We start from the raw sequence: 24255 nt of genomic DNA, 5'->3' as shown, positions 1-24255 counted from the left end.
AAATTGTTATATTAAAAAACTGTAATTACTTTTTATTAATGAAGTATTCATGAAAGTACAGAGTAAGTTATAAACAAATAAAGCCATATAAATAATATAATTGAAAATATTTGTTTTCAGAAATGTAATCAATCTTTGAATAATTCTGTGTAGACATAATTTTTTATTTTATTTGAATACATTTGCTGTCCAAAATAGATTTTTATAGAGTTCCAAGATCTAACACGCGAGAATGCTACGTACAATTGCCCGTGACTAAAAACATCCTTTCGTAAATCAATGACAACTTTTTTGAACGTTTACCCTTGAGTTTTGTTAATAGTCATAGCAAATGCTAATTTAACTGGAAACTGTCTTCTTTTAAAGGCGAATGGATATTCGTTTTCGCAGTATAAAGTGATTCTGTTCAAGAAAACTACTTGGCCCTTTTTATCACCTGTTAAAATTTTACATTTCAATAAATGATTCGATAAATCTATTAATTGCGCCCTTGTACCATTGCATAGACCTTCATTAATGCTGATATTTCTTATCAACATTACGATACAATTTTTTTTCAAATGTAATTTGTAAGGTGGTAAACATGGTGGGTTTAAAGCATTTAAATGTTCAGGCATAATAACATCATCGATTATTGTTTACAACAGTATCAATAGCAGTATATATATGCTGATCTACGTCACCTAATAAATCCGTTATTTCTCTATTAATATTATCTACGTCTTCATTTCTAGTAGATAAAATTGCACAATCACTCATTTCATCAAATTTTTTGTCTCGAATTAGTTGACCAAAAATATCTATTATGCTTACTGTTTCGGGGAGTATACAATGATCAGGAACATCTATGTAATCATCTTTATCATTCAGTGAACCATTTCCTACATTCAACAAAAAATTAGAAAAATCAATTTCATTTGATAAAACTCTCATATTAGTTGTTAATATATATTTTATGAAATGTTTCCATAATGGGCTGTATTTTATAGAAAGATTTAATGTTTCATTTCTTGTTCCTCTTACTTTGATTGGTAATAATTGTTTGAAGTCCCCACCTAGAATCATGATTTTTCCCCTAAACGGTAAATTATTTCCCATAACGTCTTGCAAAACTTTATTTGCAATATCTAATGCATATCTGGGAGCCATTGGAGCTTCATCCCAAATGAAAACTGCCGTTTTCCTAAGCTTTTTAGCTTCTTTAGATTGAGCTTTGATATTAGACGTTGAATCATTAAACATTGGAACTGGCAAACCAAAAATCTTATGCACTGTTTTTCCGTTAGGGAGTAGAGTTGCAGCAATACCCGTATAAGCCATTGTACATACTTCTATATTTTTAGATGTTAGTAAATCATACATTGTTTCATACACATACGTTTTCCCTGATCCTCCCGGTCCCTCCATGAAAATACAACGGGGTCCACTATAATTTTCATCATGTACAGCATTGCTAACTAAATCAACTATTTCTTTCTGCAAAGGGTTTAGGTTATTATACTTTACATTCCCCCTATCAGCCATTTCTATTAATAAGAAATGTTCTCGAACGTGAACTGAGTTTCGCAATAGTGGTGGCATTGAAGGAATATCTTCTAAACTTCTACCTTCATCGTTTAATATTCTATTAATATCTGCATACGCCATTTGATAAGCTAAATCTTTCTCCTGTGTTCTAGAAAAATCTTCTGATAATGCGTCTTGAAAAGTCATCCATAATTCTTCTGGTTTAGTCGGCTGACAATGTATTAAAATCCGAACGAACAAGCAACGAAGTCTTTGCGGCATCACCCACTGCACTCCTTCATTCATTGCTCTATTCCATTCATCATCGTTTTCAATTAAACCTAAAGCTAAGCAAGCTGCACTGAAAGTTGGATGTATGGCGTTATCAACTGTTCTTAAATGCTCAAAACTTTCCGCACCTTTAACATGCAATAGCAATAATCTTAAATGAAATCATTCTAATTGAGCTGGATTGACAGACTACATTCTACCGATTGTATTGAAATGTTTTTTTCTAGGCTGCCACTTTGTAACAGTGACATCATTTATTTTAGTTTTCTTATGTGTAAAATGAGATGGAATTTCACTGTAATAATACTGTCTTGCTGATTCATCATCTCTATTTAATTGAAAGAAATCTAATAGCAAACTACTGGTTTTTTGTAATATTTCTAAATTTAATTCATAAACTGATTCAGAAAAATATATATTTTGTTCATTTGGTAAATGTACAGGTAATCTCATAATGGAATGACTTTTATCTTGTAAAGTTTTGCTAAGCATGCGCCAACACGCTTCAACAGGTCCAACGTAGCGTGCATCAAGAAATTGACAGATTTCATTATGTATGACCACAGTTCCATTTTCAGAATCTTGAATTACAACTGTTGCTGCATCATGGCCTTTATAAATGTATTTATATAAGTATTTTACAGCGCAAATGCTTGATACAGCTTCAACGTTAATATGACAATCAAATAATTCTAATAATATTGCACAATAAGGTACCACCCAACGATTATCTACTTCGTGATTATTTGTTTTATTAACAGTAATGCCATCGTTTCGTCTTCGATAGTGTGGATAACCATTTTCATCCAAGGTTGTTTCGTTTTGAAATTGCTTTGGAAAATTTTTTGAGCATTTTCCATCCTTCATGCACCAGTCTCCACAGGGCCCATGTGTCATATGATTTATCACAAGGTCTTGCAGGTGTGGATTTTCGGATTTATTAGAAATTTCTGCGGATATAAATTTGTCTATAATTTCTGCAGTAGTCCATTTATGTCCTCTTGCTAGAGTTATTAGTAAATGCATGTGCGGTAAGCCTCTTTTTTGAAATTCAATAACGTATACATGAGCTGCTACTTCTCCAAATAATTTTTTCTTTATGACTAAGTCAAGCAAACGTTTTTTTTTTCAAATTAAATACACGTGCAACAAGATCAGGCCTGTCACATGCTTGTTGACCAGGTAAAAGGATTTCTTGTATTTCAACCCAATTGGGATTACACGTCATAGTTAGAAAAATATCAGGTTTTCCTTTTTCATTTACTAAGGCCATTGCGTCTTGATAACATTGTTGCATATATCGTGGTGATCCTATGAAAGTCGATGGAAGAATGACAGATTTACCAACTTGACCATTTACAGTATCAGCAGAGTTTTGCATGTAATCACTGACACCTTTATATGTATCTGCTCGCAATTCTTTTTGGTGATCTTTACAGTACTGAATTCGGTCTTTTTCAGTTTTTACATAACTATCAACAGATCATTGTTGAAATAATCGTCGACCCAAAATAAATGGGTTAAATTCATTGACCCTTATTGCCATTCTATATTTGTGATATGCCATACGAGTTACACGTCTGTTGCTATTATCTTTTTGTTGTAAATTTCTAAACCATCCTGATGAACCATACGGATAAAATAATGGATATATCCACAGCTCAACATTGGGATCCATCGTACTTACGCATTGTAATGATTTCGTATTTTTATTTCTAATAGTTACATATAATTCTGGGATTTCGCCATCAGCTGTCGTAGCAAATATCGCAGCTACTTCATTAACTCTCTGAAAATTATACCTTCCCTTATCTTGCCCTGGTTTCAAAGAAAAAAGTAATTGTAATTCTGGTTGAGGCTGGTTAGTTTCGTTAAATAATGCTTGCTGATATTCAATTTCTTGTCTTATCATATGATAAGATTGCGCGAAAGCATTATTTTCTCGAATTATTGTATCTAAAGTAAAGTTAAGATCTTGATTCAAATTTGAAAATGTGTTCATTCGATAAATTGACAGCCTCCTCTTGATCAACAATGAAAAGCTGACCATAAGATGGATTTTCATCATCACACGGATACAATGATGTATTGATTTGATAATAAACTTGTCCTTGAACTTTAAAACAATATGGACCTGGTCGACGTGATTGAAAATTAACCAAGTTAGCATTAAAAGACGCAAAAGATAATGAATTATTATATGCTCTGATATGTTCAAAAAATAGAACAGATTTGTGGTGTTCTCCTTTTAGTAATAACTGAAGTTCTTCAGGAAATTCTAATAATGGATCTAAAGAAACTGATCCATGACCACAACAGTCATTGAACGACAATCCTTTACCCTTTACTTTCTCATCTTTGAAATGTAATGCATGACAATGTTTACACGGAATTTCTAATTTTCCTAGGTAATCTGGTATAGTATTATTCTGTACATTTGTTTGTGTCGAACTATGCGTAGTCCTGTTGCTTTCATGGAAAAGCTGTCGAGCTTGTTGCCGTCTGAATTTCTGACGTTCTGCTCTTTCTCGTCGACGATTCAACTGAAAAACCTCTTCTTCCTCTTGTGAACGATTTTTTTTTCTAGGCATAATATTTATATATGATTGTTCAATATATCATTATCAAAAAAAAGTAGATAATTTGTCAAGTAATATATTGTAGTATATTCGATACGTTCCAATTTGTTGGTTACTAAGTGATTGTTTGGTTGCTAAGTAATCTGTATTATTATTAGTTAGTTAGTTGTGTTCATGAGCTGATATTATATACACACGCTATTTTCAACGATTCTAATACAAGTTTTAGTTTCTTTTACATATCGTTGTATTTTAATTCATTAATTAGTAGTGGTTATAACATTTTGGGGGCTCAGCCGGGATCCGACATTTGTTTCTTCTATTAAGTTTGAATCTCAACTATGTCTACACACCGGACACCACCGAGGACAAGAGCGCAGGCAGCGGCAAGCGCTAATACAATTACGACGAATATTGCTGATGCCGCTTCGGTTGCTGCTGCAATAGCTGCTGCCTCTGATATCGCCACTAATACATAAGGACATTTCGAACAACAATCGGATGTCACAGACATAACCCAACATACAGGTACTAATTTATTTTTTCCGAATTTAAGTGGTCCTTCAGATACTCCTGCACTGCACCCTGTACTTCCTGCTGTTGCATCGACCGCTAATTCGGCTCTGCAAGAGGCATTGCTGTCGAGTCGCGAGCAATGTCCGATGATCTTTTTCAAGAAGTGACAACATTGCGCGCTCAGCTGGATGCTGAAAAAGCTCAACGCTGTGAACTTGAAAAGGCGCTACAGCTACAGGCCAGCCAAGAGCAGAGTCTCGTAACAGAGCTGCGCGCGCGTAATACAGACTTCTCTGAGCTTCGTCGAGAGTTCAACCGACTTCGTCAGGAAGTCAACCAGCTAAGTCGCTATCCTTCTAACCTCACAAACACACGTATTTTGTCACATGCTCAACCCAACCTCGCGCAAGCATATCCAGCAACGAATACACCGATTCCACTCACAGATCTAGGGATAGGTTACACTCTAAAAGTCGATACATACGATGGTTCAGCACCACTTTGCGAATTTTTGTGTCAGTTTGAGCTTATTTCAAAAGCTAATCGTTGGACAGATGATAAAAAGATGGTAGTTTTAGGTTCGTGCTTACGTGGTGATGCTCGATCTATTCTTAGAAGTTATCCGACATCTGAAACAATAACTTTTCATTCACTGATACAGAAATTAGAAGAAAGATTCGGGGACAAACATTTAGAATCTATTAGTTATTCACTCTTTCACACCAGATGTCAAAAACTAGGAGAAGATTTTCCGACTTTGGCTGCTGATATTGAAAGATTAGCTACTTTAGCTTATTCGGAATGTTCTAGTGAAGTTCAGGATGAAATAGCTTGTTCTCAATTCATCACTGGTATTTTTAATAAAGGGATTAAAGAAATACTTCAGTTAGAAAAAATTACGTCATTAAAGATTGCCTTATCTCGAGCACAAGAAATTAAAACTATCAGGGAACAGAATAGGACTTCATTTTCACAAAAGAATGAGATTAAAACATCTCAAACTTCACCGCAAAATATATCAGACAAACAAACTGACTTCAAAGCTCCGAATGGAAAAGCTAAGGATTTCAACGTTAAGGATTGGCTTAAAAACGTTGAATGTTTTGCTTGTAAACAAAAAGGCCACGTTCGTACACACTGCCCGAACTTTCAACAGGAAAACTGAATATTGTTAGACTTTCGGGAGCGAGTTTAACTACTGATGTAAGAGCTCCTCAATTTACTCCTTTTCCTCGGGTATGTAGAGTTCTTAGAAATTTTAAAACTTTTGAATTCGAAGGCACGGTAGATAATAAGACTTGCATACTCAAAATTGATTCAGGTTCAGATGTTTCTATTTTGAATTCAAAATTTGTTGACGAAAATTGCCTTTGCATTCCTCTCATTCAGGATTCTTTGAAATACCCTACAGGTGAAAGTGTTCCTATTAAATTTAAGACTATTGTCCAGATTTGTTTAGGTAAATATTCTGTTCGTATGATAGTTTTTGTTGCCGATATAATCGATGATTGTATACTTGGCTGCGATTTTTTGAATAACTCCGGAATTGCAGATTCTATTAATGACATTTTTTCTGATGTTCCAAACTCTGTTAGGACTAACGTTAACCAAAAAATTTGTTCTAGAATTATACAATTAAGTACTGAATTTCCTGCTCAACTACAAGATTTACTTGAGAAAAATTCAAAAGAGTTGAATTTTTCTCAAAAGAATAAATTTTCACAACTTCTTACTAATTTTCAAGATATTTTTGAAGATAACGATGTAAAAGGTAAATGTAACCTTATTGAGCATACAATTCAATTAACAGATTCAGTTCCTATTAAACAATCGGTTCGTCCGATACCATTTCATCTGAAAGCTGAAGTCAATAAAATGATTTCAGACATGCGAGACCAAGGTGTTATTGAAGAATCTTCCAGTTCTTGGTGTTCTCCGATAGTGTTAAAAAAGAAAAAAGATGGTGCATGGAGATTTTGCGTTGATTTTCGTAAATTAAATTCAAAAACAGTTAAAGATTCTTATCCTTTACCTAGAATAGATCACACTCTAGACAAACTGGCTGGAAATTCTTGGTTTTCCACTTTAGACTTAAAAAGCGGTTATTGGCAGGTAAAAATCCGTGAAGAAGATAGAGAAAAAACTGCTTTTACAATTGGTAACGGTTTATGGCAATTTATTATTATGGCTTTCGGGTTGTGCAATGCTCCCGCTACTTTCGAGCGACTAATGGAGAAAATTCTTCGAGATATTCTTGATGATATTTGCTTAATCTATCTAGATGATGTCATGGTTATGGCTAAATCATTTGATGACATGATAGACAACCTTAGGACTGTTTTTTCAAGGATTCGGCAAGCAAATTTGAGATTAAATAAAAAGAAATGTAATTTTTTCCAACGTGAAGTAGAATATCTTGGTCATATAGTGTCCGAATTCGGCAAGAAAACAGATCCTAAGAAAATTGAAACGATAACTCAATGGCCGATTCCGGTAAATAAAGATCAAATTAAAAGTTTTACTGGATTCTGTTCTTATTATAGGCGTTTCATTAAAGGTTTCTCTTCTATAGCTAAACCTTTGTACAATTTGGCAGATCGAAAAGATATTTTTGTTTGGACGGATGAATGTCAAACTGCATTTTTAAATCTGAAAAAGGCTCTGTCTTCGCCACCTATCTTAGCTTTTCCTCGGTTAAATTCACCTTTTCTGTTGGATACTGATGCTTCTAATCATGGTTTAGGTTCTGTCCTTTCTCAAAATCAGGATAATAGAGAAGTCGTTATAGGTTATTATAGTCGCGTCTTGTCTAAGGCAGAAAGAAATTATTGTGTAACTCGTCGCGAATTACTAGCAGTTATAGATTCTGTAAAAAACTTTCATCATTATTTATGCGGTCGACCTTTCTTCATCAGAACTGATCATTCTGCTTTAACATGGCTACTTTCGTTTAAGGACTTAGATGGTCAATTAGCAAGATGGATAGGAAAACTTGATCAATATGACTTTCAAGTTTTACATCGTAAAGGTATTTCGCATGGTAATGCAGATGGACTCTCGAGAAGACCCTGTAACAGTTCATCTTGTACTTATTGTTCGAAATTAGAATTTAAATTCTTAAATAACAGTTGTACTGTAGGTCGTATTTGTTTTGAAGAGTCTTCATTAACTGATTGGCGAAAACGTCAACATCAGGACAATGTCATTAAGACCATTTTAAATTGTAAAAAGAATAACATCAAACTTTTATGGCAAGATGTTTCTTCGGAGGATGAATCTATAAAATTATACTTGTCTCAATGGGATTCGTTGTTAGTTGTAGATGATATCTTATATAAAGAATGGATTAGCCCAAATTTGAAGTTCAAAATTCTTCAATTGATTGTACCGAAAGACTTTACCAATATCGTTTTGAAAGAAGCTCATGATTCTCCGTCAGGAGGTCATTTTGGTGTAAATAAAACCTTAGATAAGATTCGTAAAAGATTTTATTGGGTTTCTTATAAAAGAGATGTTGAAAATTGGTGTAAGTCTTGTTCCACTTGTGTTGCTAGAAAAGGTCCATCTGATAAAGGTCATAATCAGATGAAGATTTATAATGTAAGATTACCATTTGAAAGACTTCAAATGGATATTTTAGGCCGTTTTCCAATTTCTTCTTTAGGAAATAAGTATCTGTTAGTTATAACTGATTGTTTTACGAAATGGGTAGAAGCTTTTCATCTTCCTAATATGCGAACAAAAACTATTGCTGAAGTGCTTGTTCGAGAAATTGTATGTCGATATGGAGTTCCTTTAGAAATCCATACTGATCAAGGCACTAATTTTGATGCTATTTTAATAAAAGAGTTATCTGATCTGTTAGGTATTAAGAAAACACGAACAACACCCCTACACCCACAATCAAATGGACAAGTAGAAAGACAGAACAAAACAATTTTAGACTATTTATCTAAATACATCGCAGACAATCAAAAAGATTGGGATCGGTGGGTTGCCTTATATCTTTTGGCTTACAGATCCTCGACTCATGCTACCACCGGCGTTACACCAGCTGAAATGTACACTGGTGCCGATCTACGACTTCCGTTGGATTTATTACGAGGATCACCTCCCAACCGAGAAGAATTGTTAACTACTGATTACGTACAACAGTTAAAATCAACACTCAACACTATACACAATTCGGCACGACAAAACATCGCTATTGCTTCTCAAAGAACAAAGAAAACTTATGATAAGACAGCTAGACATGTTCATTTTCCAGTAAACCAAAAAGTATGGTTCTTTAACCCTCGCAAAGTCAAAAGAAAAACACCAAAACTTCAGAGTACTTGGGTAGGACCTTACAGAATCGTCAAAAAGATTAACGACGTGGTTTTCTGCATCCAGCAATCACCAAAACACAAAAAGAAGATTGTACATATTGATAGGTTAGCTACATACCACGATAGGTAACACACTTACCTTTCTTACGGTTATTTTGAGCTGTGGTTTTTCCCGTGAGATATAAGACGAATGTCAAGGTAATATACAAGGTGAGGTCCACAGCATGATAATTCCCCACCCTTGTAAAAATCCAACACGTTATACACTACCACATTACACAACAGACTCAAGGTTTAAGATTGAAGATTCAAGGTTTAAGATTGAAGATTCAAGGTTTAAGATTGAAGCTTTTCAAGACACGGGCTTCTGTTCTTTAACGGAAGAATAAACTCGCTTGACAAAGTTGACATCTTGGTTCAAGGTTTATGATTCAAGGTTCAAGGTTCAAGAGTCAAGATTTCTGAGTATTCTGTTTTATTTAGATTGTCGGGGCGACAATTTGAATGAAGGAGGAGCAATGTAATATATTCGATACGTTCCAATTTGTTGGTTACTAAGTGATTGTTTGGTTGCTAAGTAATCTGTATTATTATTAGTTAGTTAGTTGTGTTCATGAGCTGATATTATATACACACGCTATTTTCAACGATTCTAATACAAGTTTTAGTTTCTTTTACATATCGTTGTATTTTATTTCATTAATTAGTAGTGGTTATAACAATATGTATAAGACATAGAAATTAAATCATATTATTGAAAAATTACCGTAACCGTATGAAATACAAGGAAGAATTGAATTTTATTAGAGAATCAACAATTGGAAAATTGGAATTAAAAAAGATTGACGTTTAAAAAATTGAGATCGTATAAAGCATTCGTAAAAAAATCTTATTTCATGTACTATATAGGTTTATTTTCGTATAATAGTTTTTATTTCGTATATTTTTCAATTTCGTATAAGACTTTCTATTTCGTATATTTTTCAATTTCGTATAAGATGTTCTCGTAAATTGGATTCAATTTCGTATATTTCTAATTTCGTATGATTGTAATTTGTTTGTATGTGTATTTATCAAATCTTTGTTAATATCGTATGTTATAGTTACAAATATTTCCTGAAAAGTATTTAAATAATTTCAAATTGCTTTTAATAAATGATACTTTTTTATTCAACTACTTTTGTTACATATAACATAAGATAATTATAATGAAAAAATACAGTATTGAAAATCTGTGCGTAGAATGATGATCCAATAACCAAGAATATGTAACCACTTTTGACTTAAAAATGGAATCCTGAAACAGAAAAAAATTATTTTATATTATATTTGTTTTTAAATCAAGTATTGCAATAATTTTCAGCCTTTTGATCACCCAAAATTGCTTTTTTTGATATGTAAAATTTATGTTTTTCTTATATATTTTTCAAAGCTGAACACGAATACGTTTTTTAAATTTACATAATATACGTATTAAATGAAACACATTTGAATTACAACAAAATCTCAATTTGAAACTTAAACGCCAAATTACGGCAGCATATAACCAAACAATTTGTCTTCTGCTCGCAGCTGCGGTGATAGCAAGAGAGAATGTGTGAATGAAAATATTTAGATGTTTGTGTAGTTATCATGTCTTCTAAAATTACTTAGTTGATATTACTTTTGTTTCAAACTTATCGTGCGCTGAAGGAAGAAAAAAAATGTTTGAAAATAAATTCATTGTATGTAGCACTGTAGTGTACTATTTATCACAGATTATTGATTTGAAATTTAAACCCATGTTGTATCTCGCATAGTAAATTCTATTTCACTTTCTATACACTTGTTGTACGATACTTTTTTGACATAAACTATGTGCATACCACTTATATACATAATCAAGGCTAAGTAGTTGATATTACTTTTTTTTCAAACTTAGTATTTTTTACAAGTGGCCTTGATTATGTATATAAGTGGTATGCACATAGTTTATGTCAAAAAAGTATCGTACAACAAGTGTGTAGAAAGTGAAAATAGGGTGACTAAGATAAAATATTGGACTTGTTGTACGATACTTTTTTGACATAAACTATGTGCATACCATTTATATACATATCAAGGCTAAGTAGTTGATATGAGCAGTTATATCAAACTATAGACAATCTAGAAAAAAAAATGAACTCGTTAACACCAAACTGATGAACTGGCTGCCAACTACGTTAGCAGCATGCTTTCTGGAAGAGTATTAAGCTAATCCATCACTCATTACAAGACCCAAATTGATTAATAAGTCTTAGAAAATATAATTGCACCACTTCTACATTAAATTGGATAGAAGTACGTAGAAACCATAAAAATTCATAAATATTTTAAGTAATGGAAAATCCATAATCACTGGATAAAAATGAAAGTATCCATGTGTAGTCTTTTAAAATGGAGTATTGAATTATGTTTATTGCAATTAAAACTTCAAAATAGTATATAAAAAGATTCGAATTTACCTTTTTCTTAATAGCTTATGATTTTTTGAGGACTATCGACAATCATCTTAACAGCTTTTCCAAATAACTATAGTAGTAGGGTATTGAATAGCTTTATCCACCAAAATAACCGGTGTTGTTAAATTTTACCCAAATAAATTTATCAAACTATAGACAATCTGGAAAACAAAAATGAATTTGTAAATACCAAACTCATGACCTGTTTGAAAATTAGATTAACAGCAAGCTTTATCGATGAATTTGAAGCTTATCCATTTACTATATGGTTTTACAGTTACGACAGCAATTGCATATGTAAGAGGAATGACGAATCACTAAGGTGTTTATGTTACCTTTATACAAAAATTAATAAATAAATCTCTAAATTTCATCTAGAATTTTGTAATTGCCACATGAAATCAAACAAAAAAGAAATCACGGATCACCCACATGTTTATGTAACCTTTATATAACATCAATCAACTTTTTTACACATACGACAACTACAAAATTAAAAACGCTTGCCGAAAGAAAAATACTTACCTAATTTTTAGAAGACAAAATAATTTTGTACAGGGCAGCGAGCTCCTCAGTACTCAGTAGTTATTACAAACACATGTAAAACTGCAAACGCAATGCACCTAACTGGCAGATTGGCTGTTTGAACCAACTTTCGCGATTCAACGATACTGCTGCGTCGCGTTGGTGGCAAAAAAAGAAACCCGACATACACCTGAAGATTCAAAAATTAACATTGGAAAATGCACGAATCAGGTATATAAAAAATGTTCCTCGGTTCTAAATCCCCAAAAACCACCTGAAATCGACAGAAGAAAACGTGCTGAATTTTTTAGAGTTTAAAAGTTATAGAAAATAGAAAAGTTGTTTAGTTTTTTTTAATTCGATTACTAAACTTTAATTGTATGAAAAAATATGTTGTCAAGAGGGATTAATTAATAACGGCAGAGATAAAAATTGAGTTCCAAGAATATTTTAATGTATTTTGACCTGCTTAACACGAATCTGGGGCTTAAATCGTTCAAAAATTGATAAGTAATTATTTATAAACAATGTAATAGTTTAAACATTTATAAAAAGTTAATTGTTGGATTTAGCAACATTTTTTAATTTTTCACACTTTCCTTATCTCTCATAAAAGACGTAAGTTTTTTCAGATTGAAAAAATCTCGAGTAGAAGTCGAGAAATTGTAATTTGAGCAGCCGCACTCGGGGCTCATACTTTTATTGATACACAAATAATAATATCTCGGCTTCTACTCGAGATTTTTTCAATCTGAAAAAACCTACGTCTTTTATAAGAGATAAGGAAAGTGTGAAAAATAAAAAAATGTTGCTAAATCCAACAATTAACTTTTTATAAATGTTTAAACTATTACATTATTTATAAATAATTACTTATCTTATCGGTAGTAAAGAATTAATAATCGAATCACCATCAAAATTTTATTTAAACTAAAGTTCTCAATGAAATAGTAATCAAAAGCAGCTTTTTAATGATCAGTCCAATCCAATATATTATTGATACACAAAAATTAATCACATTAAAATTAGTAATTGATATAGGAATAAATTCAGATAAATGGTGATAGTACTGTACAATATGCTAAATGGAACTTTCATTCATTAATATCAATATTGCATGATTATATCTTTGTCCCACTAAATAAAAAAAATATATTAGTATACGACAAAATTTGACATGGGAATAGGGTGATAAGTAAGGTATGATAAATGAAATATTTATTGACATTACAATGGAAATACGTATGAAAGTACTTTATTATTGGCATATATAAAAGTATGATAGATATTTGTATTAACAAATTAAAACATATTAAAATTCAAATTATAAAATTTTTTGTATGTTAAATTATATTAGAACATTTTAGAATTCAAATTAATAAAATTTTCAAGTTAAATTATTATCAGACATGCAGACAGCTATATGTACACATTCACGCAGTTTAAATTATACATTTCCAAACTTTTGTACTATAATATCAAATGTGAACACACTTTAAGAAAGCTACTTATATTATTTATCTTATTCAAAAGATCACAAGTACATTATGATGATACAAAATATTTTCATATCAATAAGTTAAGCTTCGCCCAGCGTGTCTGACTTAGAGAAAATACTGTATTTATTCTTTATTATTATTAATCTTTAAGTATTTTTAAGCATCATTTTAAATCAGTCATAAATTATTTAATATAAATTATGTTTATCGCTATGTAACTTTTATGTACTAACTAATTACATAAACTAATTAAATATCTTATTGTACTAATCATTGAGAATTATGAACAGTATATTCACCTATCAGGTTTTATCTATAACTTATTTCAGTAAAAAAAAGAAACTTTCATAAATAATTTAAATAAATAGCATAGCTTCAAGTAAGCCCATTTTTGCAAAATACTTTTATAGGAAACTTTGTCTTACTTTGTAACTTTATAAAAATTATAAAAAACTGACAAAAAAAAATCTGAAAACTAAGAACATTTGAAAAAGTATGAAAAAGTATATCATCTTGAATGCAAAGCATGTAAAACATTAAAATGTACTTCATTTTAATTATAAAATCAAACTTTGCATATACTACTACCGAAATTTTTTAAACTGAAGTCTCCATGGTTGGAAGAGCAGAATTTTCTTCAGACTTATCAGTGATCACTCCATTACCAGACATTTTTTTTTGTACAATCGCATGATCTCCAACTTCATCATTTGATGATCTCTTAAGCAGTGGTCTATTGGCCTTCATTACTACCTTTAAAGGCAATGGTTCATCTTCGCGTGAAATTGTAATGAAAGATGAGTGTTGACAAATAACCACTACTTTTGAATCTGAAAATACAAAAGTGCATTTATTTTTTATGTTGAATTAACTACAATAATTAATTAACATAGATAGCAGTTGCCCACATGAAAAAATTATGCTAGTAACACAATGTTAACACAATGTATATATTCATGAGCAAGTGAAACATACCTGTAGAGCTTACATATCCTCTAATCAAAACACAAATGCCCTTTGTGAACTGAGCAGCATCAGCATTTGCGAATGATGAAATTTGTAAGTCCACTTTGTGGATGCCTTCCGTTATCGTTCCTGAACCAAAATTCATCATTCCTGACTTATTTTCTGCAGCGCAGGGAACTGTTTTGATATAAGCTTTGACTACTGTAAAAAGAGAGACAATTTCATTGATACCATGATAAACAGAATAAATGTTAAAACTCTAAATGCTACTCACTGATCTCCCCTTCCACTTTAGCAAGTTCTTCAAATTTGACATTAGTCACTTTGATTTCAGGCTTGTTTTCTATTTTCTTGTCTGCTGCTTCGTAGAAAATCACTTTAGTTTTTCTTTGTATGATCAACTCATAATTCAGCACGTCTATGTCTTGGTGAAACTTCCTCTGTTGAACTACTTGACCTTGAGCCCTATCAAGAGATAACACCTGAAAGAAGATGTAAATTTATCAATAAAATATTAAAATTTAAATCAAACATAAATAAAAATCATTTTACTGCGTACTTTTCCAGGAATAAGATCTTTGGAAAGTACATCAACAATTCTTTGATCCCAGATTAGTAGATTCAATCTTTTGTTGCCATTACTAATTATAGCTTTGAAAAGCAGCTTGTCGTTGTTGCCAACTTTTTTAGCACCAAAAATCTCACACAAATAACCGGTATATTCACTGTAAAAATACAATTATTTAAGAATCTGTAGCTTGGTACAATTTAAATTTATCTTTAAAAAAAAACTACTAACATTGAATAATCAACCGTATCACCATTGTCCATCAAATAGCCAACCTCTTCATCCGAAGTATATTCAGGACTGTTTTCCTGAGTATCATATTTTACATCGATTACTTTCTTTTGCTCTGTTGCAGACATTGTTAGAGATCAAATATACCTGTACAAATAGTTTGGTAAAAAAACGTGTAAAACGTGCAATCAGCTACTTTATCAATCATCACCACTTAAGTCTTTTGAAACACAAAAAAAGTCAATATTTTATCTTGATCACCCAAAATTGCTTTGTCATTTAAACCCATGTTGTATCTCACATAGTAAACTCTATTTCACTTTCTACACACTTGTTGTACGATACTTTTTTGACATAAACTATGTGCATACCACTTATATACATAATCAAGGCCACTTGTAAAAAATACTAAGTTTTAAAAAAAAGTAATATCAACTTATACTTACAAAGGTAGAGTCTTGTTGTCAACAAAATTCTAAAGTACTTGAAATAAAAATGGTATAAAATAATCATTGTGAAATTAATAAAGACCTATGTCAAAAATCTAAAACAAGTAAAGCATAGCAAATTGTCCCAAGAAAAAAAGGCTTTGTTCCAAATTTAATTTGATTTATCCGTTCAGTTTGAAAGAAGTTTTAAAACCAATAACTCAGTATATAAAGAGCAAGCATATTGATTTTGAATGATATTTCTAAGAAAAATTGAGTGTCTTAACATGTAAATTGATTTAATAAGTATACGAGTATGTTGAAAAAGTTCTAAACAAAATAATGCAGGTTAATCAAGGTCAACAAGCAACAATTATTGCATCATGAAAATGGGGGTTTCAAAAGTGAAATCACGAAGCAGCCACGTGTATGTTCAACGAAGCAGCCACGTGTATGTTCAACTTTATAGTCTCTTACTTACTCATTATATAAAAAAAACAGAACAAAATGAGAAACTTACCTAATTTTTTTGCTGTAGAAACAAAAATAAAAGTAAAAAAAAAGTAAAAACAGCTCTCCTTCCTTAGCACGGCTCCTTCCTTAGCTCTCCTTCCTTGCACACTACAACTGAACACACAGTACACACACGTTTCCAGTGCTTGACTCGGCAGACTGGTCGTCTCTAGCTCTACCAACATGATGACAGAGGTGTTGCTACACGCATACGTCACTTCTTTCATTTTTGTGATCTCAATCTTTTTATAATCGCAAATAAATAATTGAAATCTTTTTCTTCAGTCTCATTGAATCTAATTTAATATTATCATTTTATTTTTTTTAGTTTAAAAAATTAAACAAACAAAAATTTAAATTAACAAAAGTTAACAAATACTATATTAAATAATTTAAAATTAAAAATTTTAAAAATTTAAACCGACCGCCAGATTCTTACGTCAGAGCTCAAACTGACCAATCAGAATCAATAGAGGCTTCACTCTTTATCATTCTCTTTTTTAGTAGGGAAATTACAAGACGCACGCTTACACGCCGTACAAATAGAAAGAAATCTAATAGACATGCATAATGCATAACAAATCAAATTTAATGGAAGCAGAGGTTACTTATTATGTAAATAGTAACTTTTCACCTACTTACACAAGTTGTCATTACACCTTACCCATACAACAACAATTATCATATAACCTTGTCTATGTCAAAATCATCGGTCCTCACAGACCACCATACGCGATACGATGCATTAAATGCACAGACTGCATACATCATGTCGTTCTACACTATCCCAACCTAGAGTTACCTATAGACTCAATTCCTAAAACACCCGGCATTAACAGCCTTTTACCTTTCCGATCAAAAAACATCCGCTCTTTAAAACAATTTCATGAACACTACTCTAACTGCTTACAAATAGCCATGAAATATATAGCAGAGATAAGAGATATCTTTGAGAAACACACTGACCAAAACACACCTACACAAACACATTACACCGCTAGTAATCATCGCGACATCCAAGATAAAAATACAATGCTCAGCGAACTACTCAAACCCAGTACCAAACTATAACACCTCCCCAACCACACTAATAAACATCTTTGACCAAATAGACAATTGGGAATGGATGGAGCTTTTTAACAAAATCGCTGTCAACGCTAGACAGAAATTTAAAAAAAAAAAAAAAAAAAAAATCTTCCAGCTAACACCAGCAAAATGCCCCTACCCAGAGTACTTCTCATCAGTCTACTAACTACCGTCATATGCCAAAAACAACCAACTACAAAGCAATATGATAGTCAGCCTGGAATCGCTTTTGAAAGAGGACCTACCATACGATTTATTCAAGAAAAATAGAATATTATCAACGCTCTCGACATCAACTTAGTGCTTAACTCTCATTACAATTTCACCCAAACACTGGAAAAAATATCTGCAGCTTGCAACACAATCGAGATAAACGATTTCATCAAAAATTCTATATACACAGCCTACGAAGAAACAAAAAAACTCCAACACATCAACGAAGCAGTCGCACCTCTCTCAACGCGTACGCTTTTGACACACCCAACGGGGGGCGGAATGCCCTAGCATCGCTGGACAGCCTCTTACTCGAACATGCCGATAAGGCCCTGGAAGATATCTTGTATATGCGCGAGAGTAATTTGACCGAACAAATGGGCGAGAATGACTTATCTTATATTACCGAAAATAATTTACAATCAGAGACAAATCTTTTGCTTTTTAGAAAGTCTCGCGCAGATTTCATTACTAGCGCAATGAGCCCAGTATATAATTCTACACACATTAGCCTTATTTTAGCCGAAATTAACGACATTTTACATAAGTTTACTTACATATCAACTGAAGTACGTCAACTCCTGCAAAACAAACAATTTTCTTTCAATCCGCAATTTTTGCTAAACGCGATAAAAACTATCACGGCAATTACTAATTCAAAGTTGTCAGTACATATGTCAAAAATCAATATCATAACACTACAACAAATTGCAGAAGTTAACGTAGTCTATTTTCGTAAGAACATCATTGTCGAAGTAGTTTTTCCCCTTGTCGCAAGCAGCAATACACAGAGTTTCAAATTATATTCGCTGCCAGTATTTCAGTATCCTAACAAAACTAACCAAATCGCTAAGTTCATTAGACCACAAAGTGATTACCTGACTGTGACAGAGGGAGAAGCTACCCATGCCTTTGTAAGCAAGAATTTAATTGATAACGAGTGTAAACGTATTTTTTCCTTCTATCTGTGCCCGCGCCCGACTATACGCAAGCCAAACAATAATTCCTGCGAGTTTAACCTGTTAACATCACCGGAAGAGTCAAATCTTGTATTTTGCCAACTTGAAACTAGCTCCGAAACTGACTATTATCTCATACCGACGTTACAAAATAATGTTTTGCTATACTCAGTGACTCTCAATACTTCCTTTGATATTAATTGTAACGGCGTAGTACAACCCTTTCCTTTGAATAGTACCGGATTAATACAGATTCCCCAGCCATGCGAACTTAGAACAAGCCACCATATTTATTTAGGGGCAAAGAAAAAACTAAAGGCGGAAAATTTTGTAATTCCGAAAATCTCTTTGATAACTACAGATAAAATAGTAATGAAAAACCCAAACACAAATAATAATCAGAACAGATACGAGCACTCGGACCGAGCGAAATTATTGCATGTATATTTAACTTTAGGTGTAACCATTGTAATCGTTGTCGTATCCGTAATCGCAGTAAGTTGCATACTCTGCGCATATAGAGTGTGCAGTAACAAAGACCGCGGCTTCGAAAATATACCAATGCAAGAAATTAATCCACCCCTAACTCCTCAAAAAAGAATGATCTGCAAATCTGCACAGACATTACTTGACGGAAAATATTTTAGGCTACCAATCAACTACGACACTCCTCACTCCCCACCCATGGCCGTGCAAGTGGTCCCACTCCAAAAATCCGAAACGACAGACACTCCTCCAACTCTTCCCGCTCTCTAAAATAAAAAAGGTATAAAAACGCTAACATATCCCCCTGTCATATCAGACACTCCATAAAATCAGCACGATGAAACGTACGGTAACTACCACACTCGGCCCGCCATGCAAGAAGGCTAATCGATCCTGGACGACGGAACAAATATGCAACAGTCGGACGTCGGCAGCAACAATGGAACGACTATTTGCAAGAGGAGAGAACCGGAAGGCCCAGACGAGCATGCAACATCCCGAACTGCCGCTATTCGATGACGATGGAGGCTGGAACTACCACGAGCTGACGTAGTATATTTTCCAGGAGGCTCATCACGGACACCTGCACTTAAGATTCCTCTTCGAGGAAACCTATGGAGGAGAGGGATTCGGACGAGCCCCTTTTAATCCATGCCGTGTGTACGGGCAAGACACCGCACATTGGCAGGGATGCTTCTTCTGCCGAGCACGCGTCGCAGCCGCTTCAAAGGATCAACAACTAGCCATGGAGGCCGAATGTGTCCGCCCGGAGCATTTTATGATCAGTAATGCCCCCTGTGCCAGATGCATTGGCAAGGAGTTTTTATGTAGGTTCCAGAGGAGCTTGCAGGTTCATCGATTGGAGTTGCTGCAATCCTATCCCCAGTCCTTCCTATTCTTAGAATAATTGAATAATAATAAATAATAAAAATAATTACAAAAAAAAAAACAAAAAAACAGCACAAAAAATACACACAAAAAAAAATAATAATAATATATATATATATATATGTAAGACACAAAAAGTATACTCATACCAAATAATTGCAGTAGCGTTCGGAGAACGCTAGTCCCTTGCTCTATCAGCAAAGGACTCCGAGGGGTGGGCATATCACATCGATACGAAAGAAAAAGTACGTGACGAATTATAAGTTATCGTAACAAACCGGGTATCGATAATTTAGTTTTCTATTGTACCAACCCTCCCGGGAAGATTTGTAAATCTATCTAGCGGGATAGATTAGTCTAAGCACGTCTCCATAATATTTCCGCGAATATTACTCACCGCATATTAAATTAGCGAAAACACAGGAAGGGGCATCTCAGCCTACGGTATAAAAAGGATGGATTGGAATTCGCACGTACGCAGTACACAGTTAACGATTCAGCAGTTTGGTAGTTTCGCAAAGTTATTTTTTTAAGTCTAACTATCCGGCTACTTAGAACCGGGATTATACTCTGTTAAGTATTATAATTAACTTTAAACAATAAACCTTAAATCAAGCGCAAACACCTGAGTCTGTTCGTAAAAAACCTCTTCTGAAATCCAATCCTAATAAGGTAAGAAACTATTTTATCTACTTAAAACGCCCTACGTATAATAAATGCGTTATCCCTTTAACCAACCTCTGCTTAACTCCTGACTAAGATCCAACCTTTACCAACGCGACAATACTTGAATATATTATTACGTCTGGCTGTAACATCTCCTCGCCTAGACATAACATTTGTAACGGTTTTTTCTAATCTTATTATGCAATTATTAGATTAATTATCTAAGATTTCTAAATCATAAAGTTATCATTATCAGGTATTAACTTAATATTTTCGTTCTATATGTAGCTTATTGTTTAAATAAATTATTAATTGTTTATTTACTAATAACAGTTATTATTCAGCTGTTATTAATAAACCAAGTCTTACTCATGTTCTATGCTTATTCACTTTGCATATGAACTATTTACATTTTTCTAATATTTCATATGTTAACGTAATAAATAAATCAACTTTGCATATTGATATTCATTATTATTTCATAATTGAATGTAATTTTTGTTATTATATTATGAATCTACATGCTAAAATCTATATAATCAATACTTTGTTATATTAAATTTATCTCTAATTAACATATTTTTCTTAATATCCAAAATCATTATATCTATATCTATTACTTTGTGACGTCACGCTGTTTATTTTGATTCGACTCTTATTTGTATACAATCGCGTAAACAGTGAGGTAGCGCCGCTTAATGTATTGATTTGAATAAACAGATAGATACGTTAGACTAGTTGCAGTAATTCAGTGATTTAATAAATAGCTCATAAATAGGACCGTTACATTAGAGTCAGACTATATTAATGAGTTTCACATGTGACGTCAAAATTCAAATTCACAAAATTTTCTTGTCTACAATTTCACAATGCACTTGAATGAAGACGGATGGAAAACAATGAAACCAATTTATGGCAAATTACCTAAATGCGGGAGTGGCTCGATAAGTTCTTAGAAAATTTAAGAGATGACTCTCAAAGCATCCTAATTTATGTTGCACCAGCAACCGTCACTATTAAATAGAGTGCTGCCAAAGTTTTAGCCAGATCCAGAAAGTGAACAACTTTTGTTTCTTGTTAACAATGGAAAAAAGTGAGTTCCGAGCGGTGATAAAACATTTCTATTTAAAAACCTTTACGCCGAAAGAAATCAAAGCTGAGTTATATGTAGTTCATAGTGTACTGCACCTGTTGCAACTGTTTACATTTAGGTAAATGAATTTAAACGTGGCCGTACATCGACTGCAGATGAACATCGTTCATGTCGTCCTGTAGAAGTGAGCACTCCGGAAATGATCAATAAAATCCACGACATGGTGTTGAGTGACCGAAGAATAAAATTGCGCGAAATAGTTAAGGACACAAGGGTTTCAAAACGTACAGTTATTTCGATTTTGCATGAGAAATTGGATATGAGAAAAATTTCGATGGGTGCCACGTTTGAACAGACGCAGTCGAATGGTGGCCACTGAGGCCCTCTTGGAGCGCATCGACCGTAATCTGAACGACTTTTTGCATCATTTCATAACTGTAGACGAAACGTGGATACATCACTACACTCCTGAGGCGAAGTATCAGTCAAAACAGTGGATTGTGAATGGTCAACCAGTTCTAAAGAAGGCGAAGACAGTGAAATCGGCCTGCAAGGTTATGACCAATGTTCTTTGGGATGCACGTGGAATCATCTTCGTCAACTATTTAGAAAAAGGATAAGCAATTACTGGAGAGTATGATGCGTCGTTGTTGAACCTGTTTAGCGAGAAAATAAACCTAAAACGTTCTCACTTGAACAAAAGAAAAATTCTGTTTCATCAAGACAATGCACGAGTGCACACTTGCTTAGCGTCAATGGCTAAAATTAAGGAATTGAAGTTCGAATTAGTAGACCATTCACCGTATTCACCAGATTTGGTCCCTAGTGACTGTTTTTTATTCCCAAACCTAAAAAAGTGGCTTGCCGAACAACGATTTATCTCGAACGAGGAGTTTATAACACAAACAAATGGCTATTTTGAAGAACTTCCATTCTTGTTTTTTTCTGATGGCTTAAAAAAACTTAAAAGTATATCGAGCGAAGAGGAGATTATGTTGAAAGACAAAAAAATATCTACCAAAAAAATTATTTTTCTATCTTTTTCTAATAACTTATTGATCCACCTGTGTATCAATGGACTACAATCGTGGCTGGTAAAATATATGATCTTACAAAACTGTACCTCCATATGATCTTACAGCAATGTACTCCATATTCAAAGTTGGAAAACTACGAGGGTGGTCCGATAAGTACTTAGCCTCACCGCCCGATGGCGCCACTCTCGCAAAAGAAATATCACGTAGTAAAACCTTCTCGATGGTTACTGTCAAGATTTCAGCTGGATCAGAGTTGTAGTTTATTTTTGAGAGCGTGTGAAAGCAAGTGTGTCCGTTGATTTTTGAAAAATGGAAAAAGAGCAGTATCGGTCGGTGATTCGATTCTTGTTTTTGGAAGGGAAATCGCGCAGCGAAATCAAAAAGCGCTTGGATACTGTGTACGGTGACTCTTCTCCTTCGATGGCGACCGTTACAAATTGGTTTAACGAGTTTCAACGTGGCCGTACGTCGATTTTTGAATAGCCACGTCCAGGTGCCCCGAAAACGGCTACCATGGAGGATAACGTGACAAAAATTTACGATCTCCTATTGGCAGATCGACGATTGAAGGTGCGCGAGATAGCTAAGATCGTAGGCATCTAAAAGACCGCGTGGGTCATGTCTTGCATGAAATTTTGGGCATCAGAAAGCAGTCGGCGCGATGGGTGCCGCGTTTGCTCATTCCGGACAACAAGCGCAACCGTGAAACAACTTCAGAGCAATGTCTGACACTGTTTAAGCGCAATCCGAAGGAGTTTCTGTGTCGTTTCGTGACAGTCGACGAAATATGGATCCACTGGTATACACCAGAGATCAAGGAACAGTCGAAATAGTGGACTTTACCCGGCGAAAGTGCTCCGAAGAAAGCGAAGACTGCCCCATCGGCCGGAAAGGTGATGATCACCGTTTTCTGGGATTCACAAGGTGTGATCTACATCGACTACCTGGAGAGGGACAAAACGGTCACAGGGCTGTACTATGCCGAATTATTGGGCCGATTCGACGTCGAATGATAGAAAATACGGATTATCGTGATGCAAAAGCCATGAATTGTTTTTCCACAATTCTGGGCGTTTTCTTCGTATTGCTTCTGGCAAACGGCGCATAACTTCAAGATAATACTGTTTATTGACCTTACGTCCATATGGTAAGGAGTCCTGATGTACCACGCCATGGTAATCGAAGAAAACAGTGAGCAAAACTTTGACATTTGATCGAATTTGGCATGCTTTTTTCGGTCTTGGCTCATCTGAGCTCTTCCATTGGGACGATTGGACTTTGGTTTCGATATTATAACCATATACCCATGATTCGTCACCAGTTATGACCCTTTTGAGTAAATCTGGGTCGTCGTTGACGTCATTCAACAGTTCTTGAGCGATGCTCATGCGACGGTT

The 24255-nt window shown here is 33.7% G+C and overlaps 1 protein-coding gene across 1 annotated transcript; it reads right to left on the bottom strand.

The window, feature by feature from the left end:
- Positions 1–624: 624 nt before the first annotated feature.
- Positions 625–4890, bottom strand: LOC131675336 (uncharacterized). The gene is made up of 6 exons (XM_058954267.1): positions 4730–4890; positions 3845–4380; positions 3332–3771; positions 2941–3238; positions 1998–2747; positions 625–1925 (listed from the first exon to the last, which is right to left on the bottom strand). Exons 1-6 carry the CDS (start codon positions 4888–4890, stop codon positions 625–627), a joined length of 3486 nt encoding a protein of 1161 aa, XP_058810250.1.
- Positions 4891–24255: the final 19365 nt, after the last annotated feature.

This window comes from Phymastichus coffea, unplaced genomic scaffold (genome assembly GCF_024137745.1).
Source record: "Phymastichus coffea isolate CEN01 unplaced genomic scaffold, Cenicafe_Pcof_1.1 PCOF00019, whole genome shotgun sequence".
NCBI classification, from domain to species: Eukaryota; Metazoa; Arthropoda; class Insecta; order Hymenoptera; family Eulophidae; genus Phymastichus; species Phymastichus coffea.
Note: the sequence above shows the minus strand (reverse complement) of the source record. Positions and strands in the feature narration are given on the sequence as shown.

Bases quoted from the DNA above. Each gene is read 5' to 3' on its own strand.
- LOC131675336 (XM_058954267.1), bottom strand. From the start codon at position 4,890: ATGTCTGTGACATCCGATTGTTGTTCGAAATGTCCTTATGTATTAGTG. The intron at 4,381-4,729 runs GTGTGTAGACAT...TATTATGCCTAG, and splicing joins CTTGTCCTCGGTGGTGTCCG to AAAAAAAAATCGTTCACAAG. The intron at 2,748-2,940 runs GTGTATTTAATT...TTATATCCGCAG, and splicing joins CAGGCCTGATCTTGTTGCAC to AAATTTCTAATAAATCCGAA.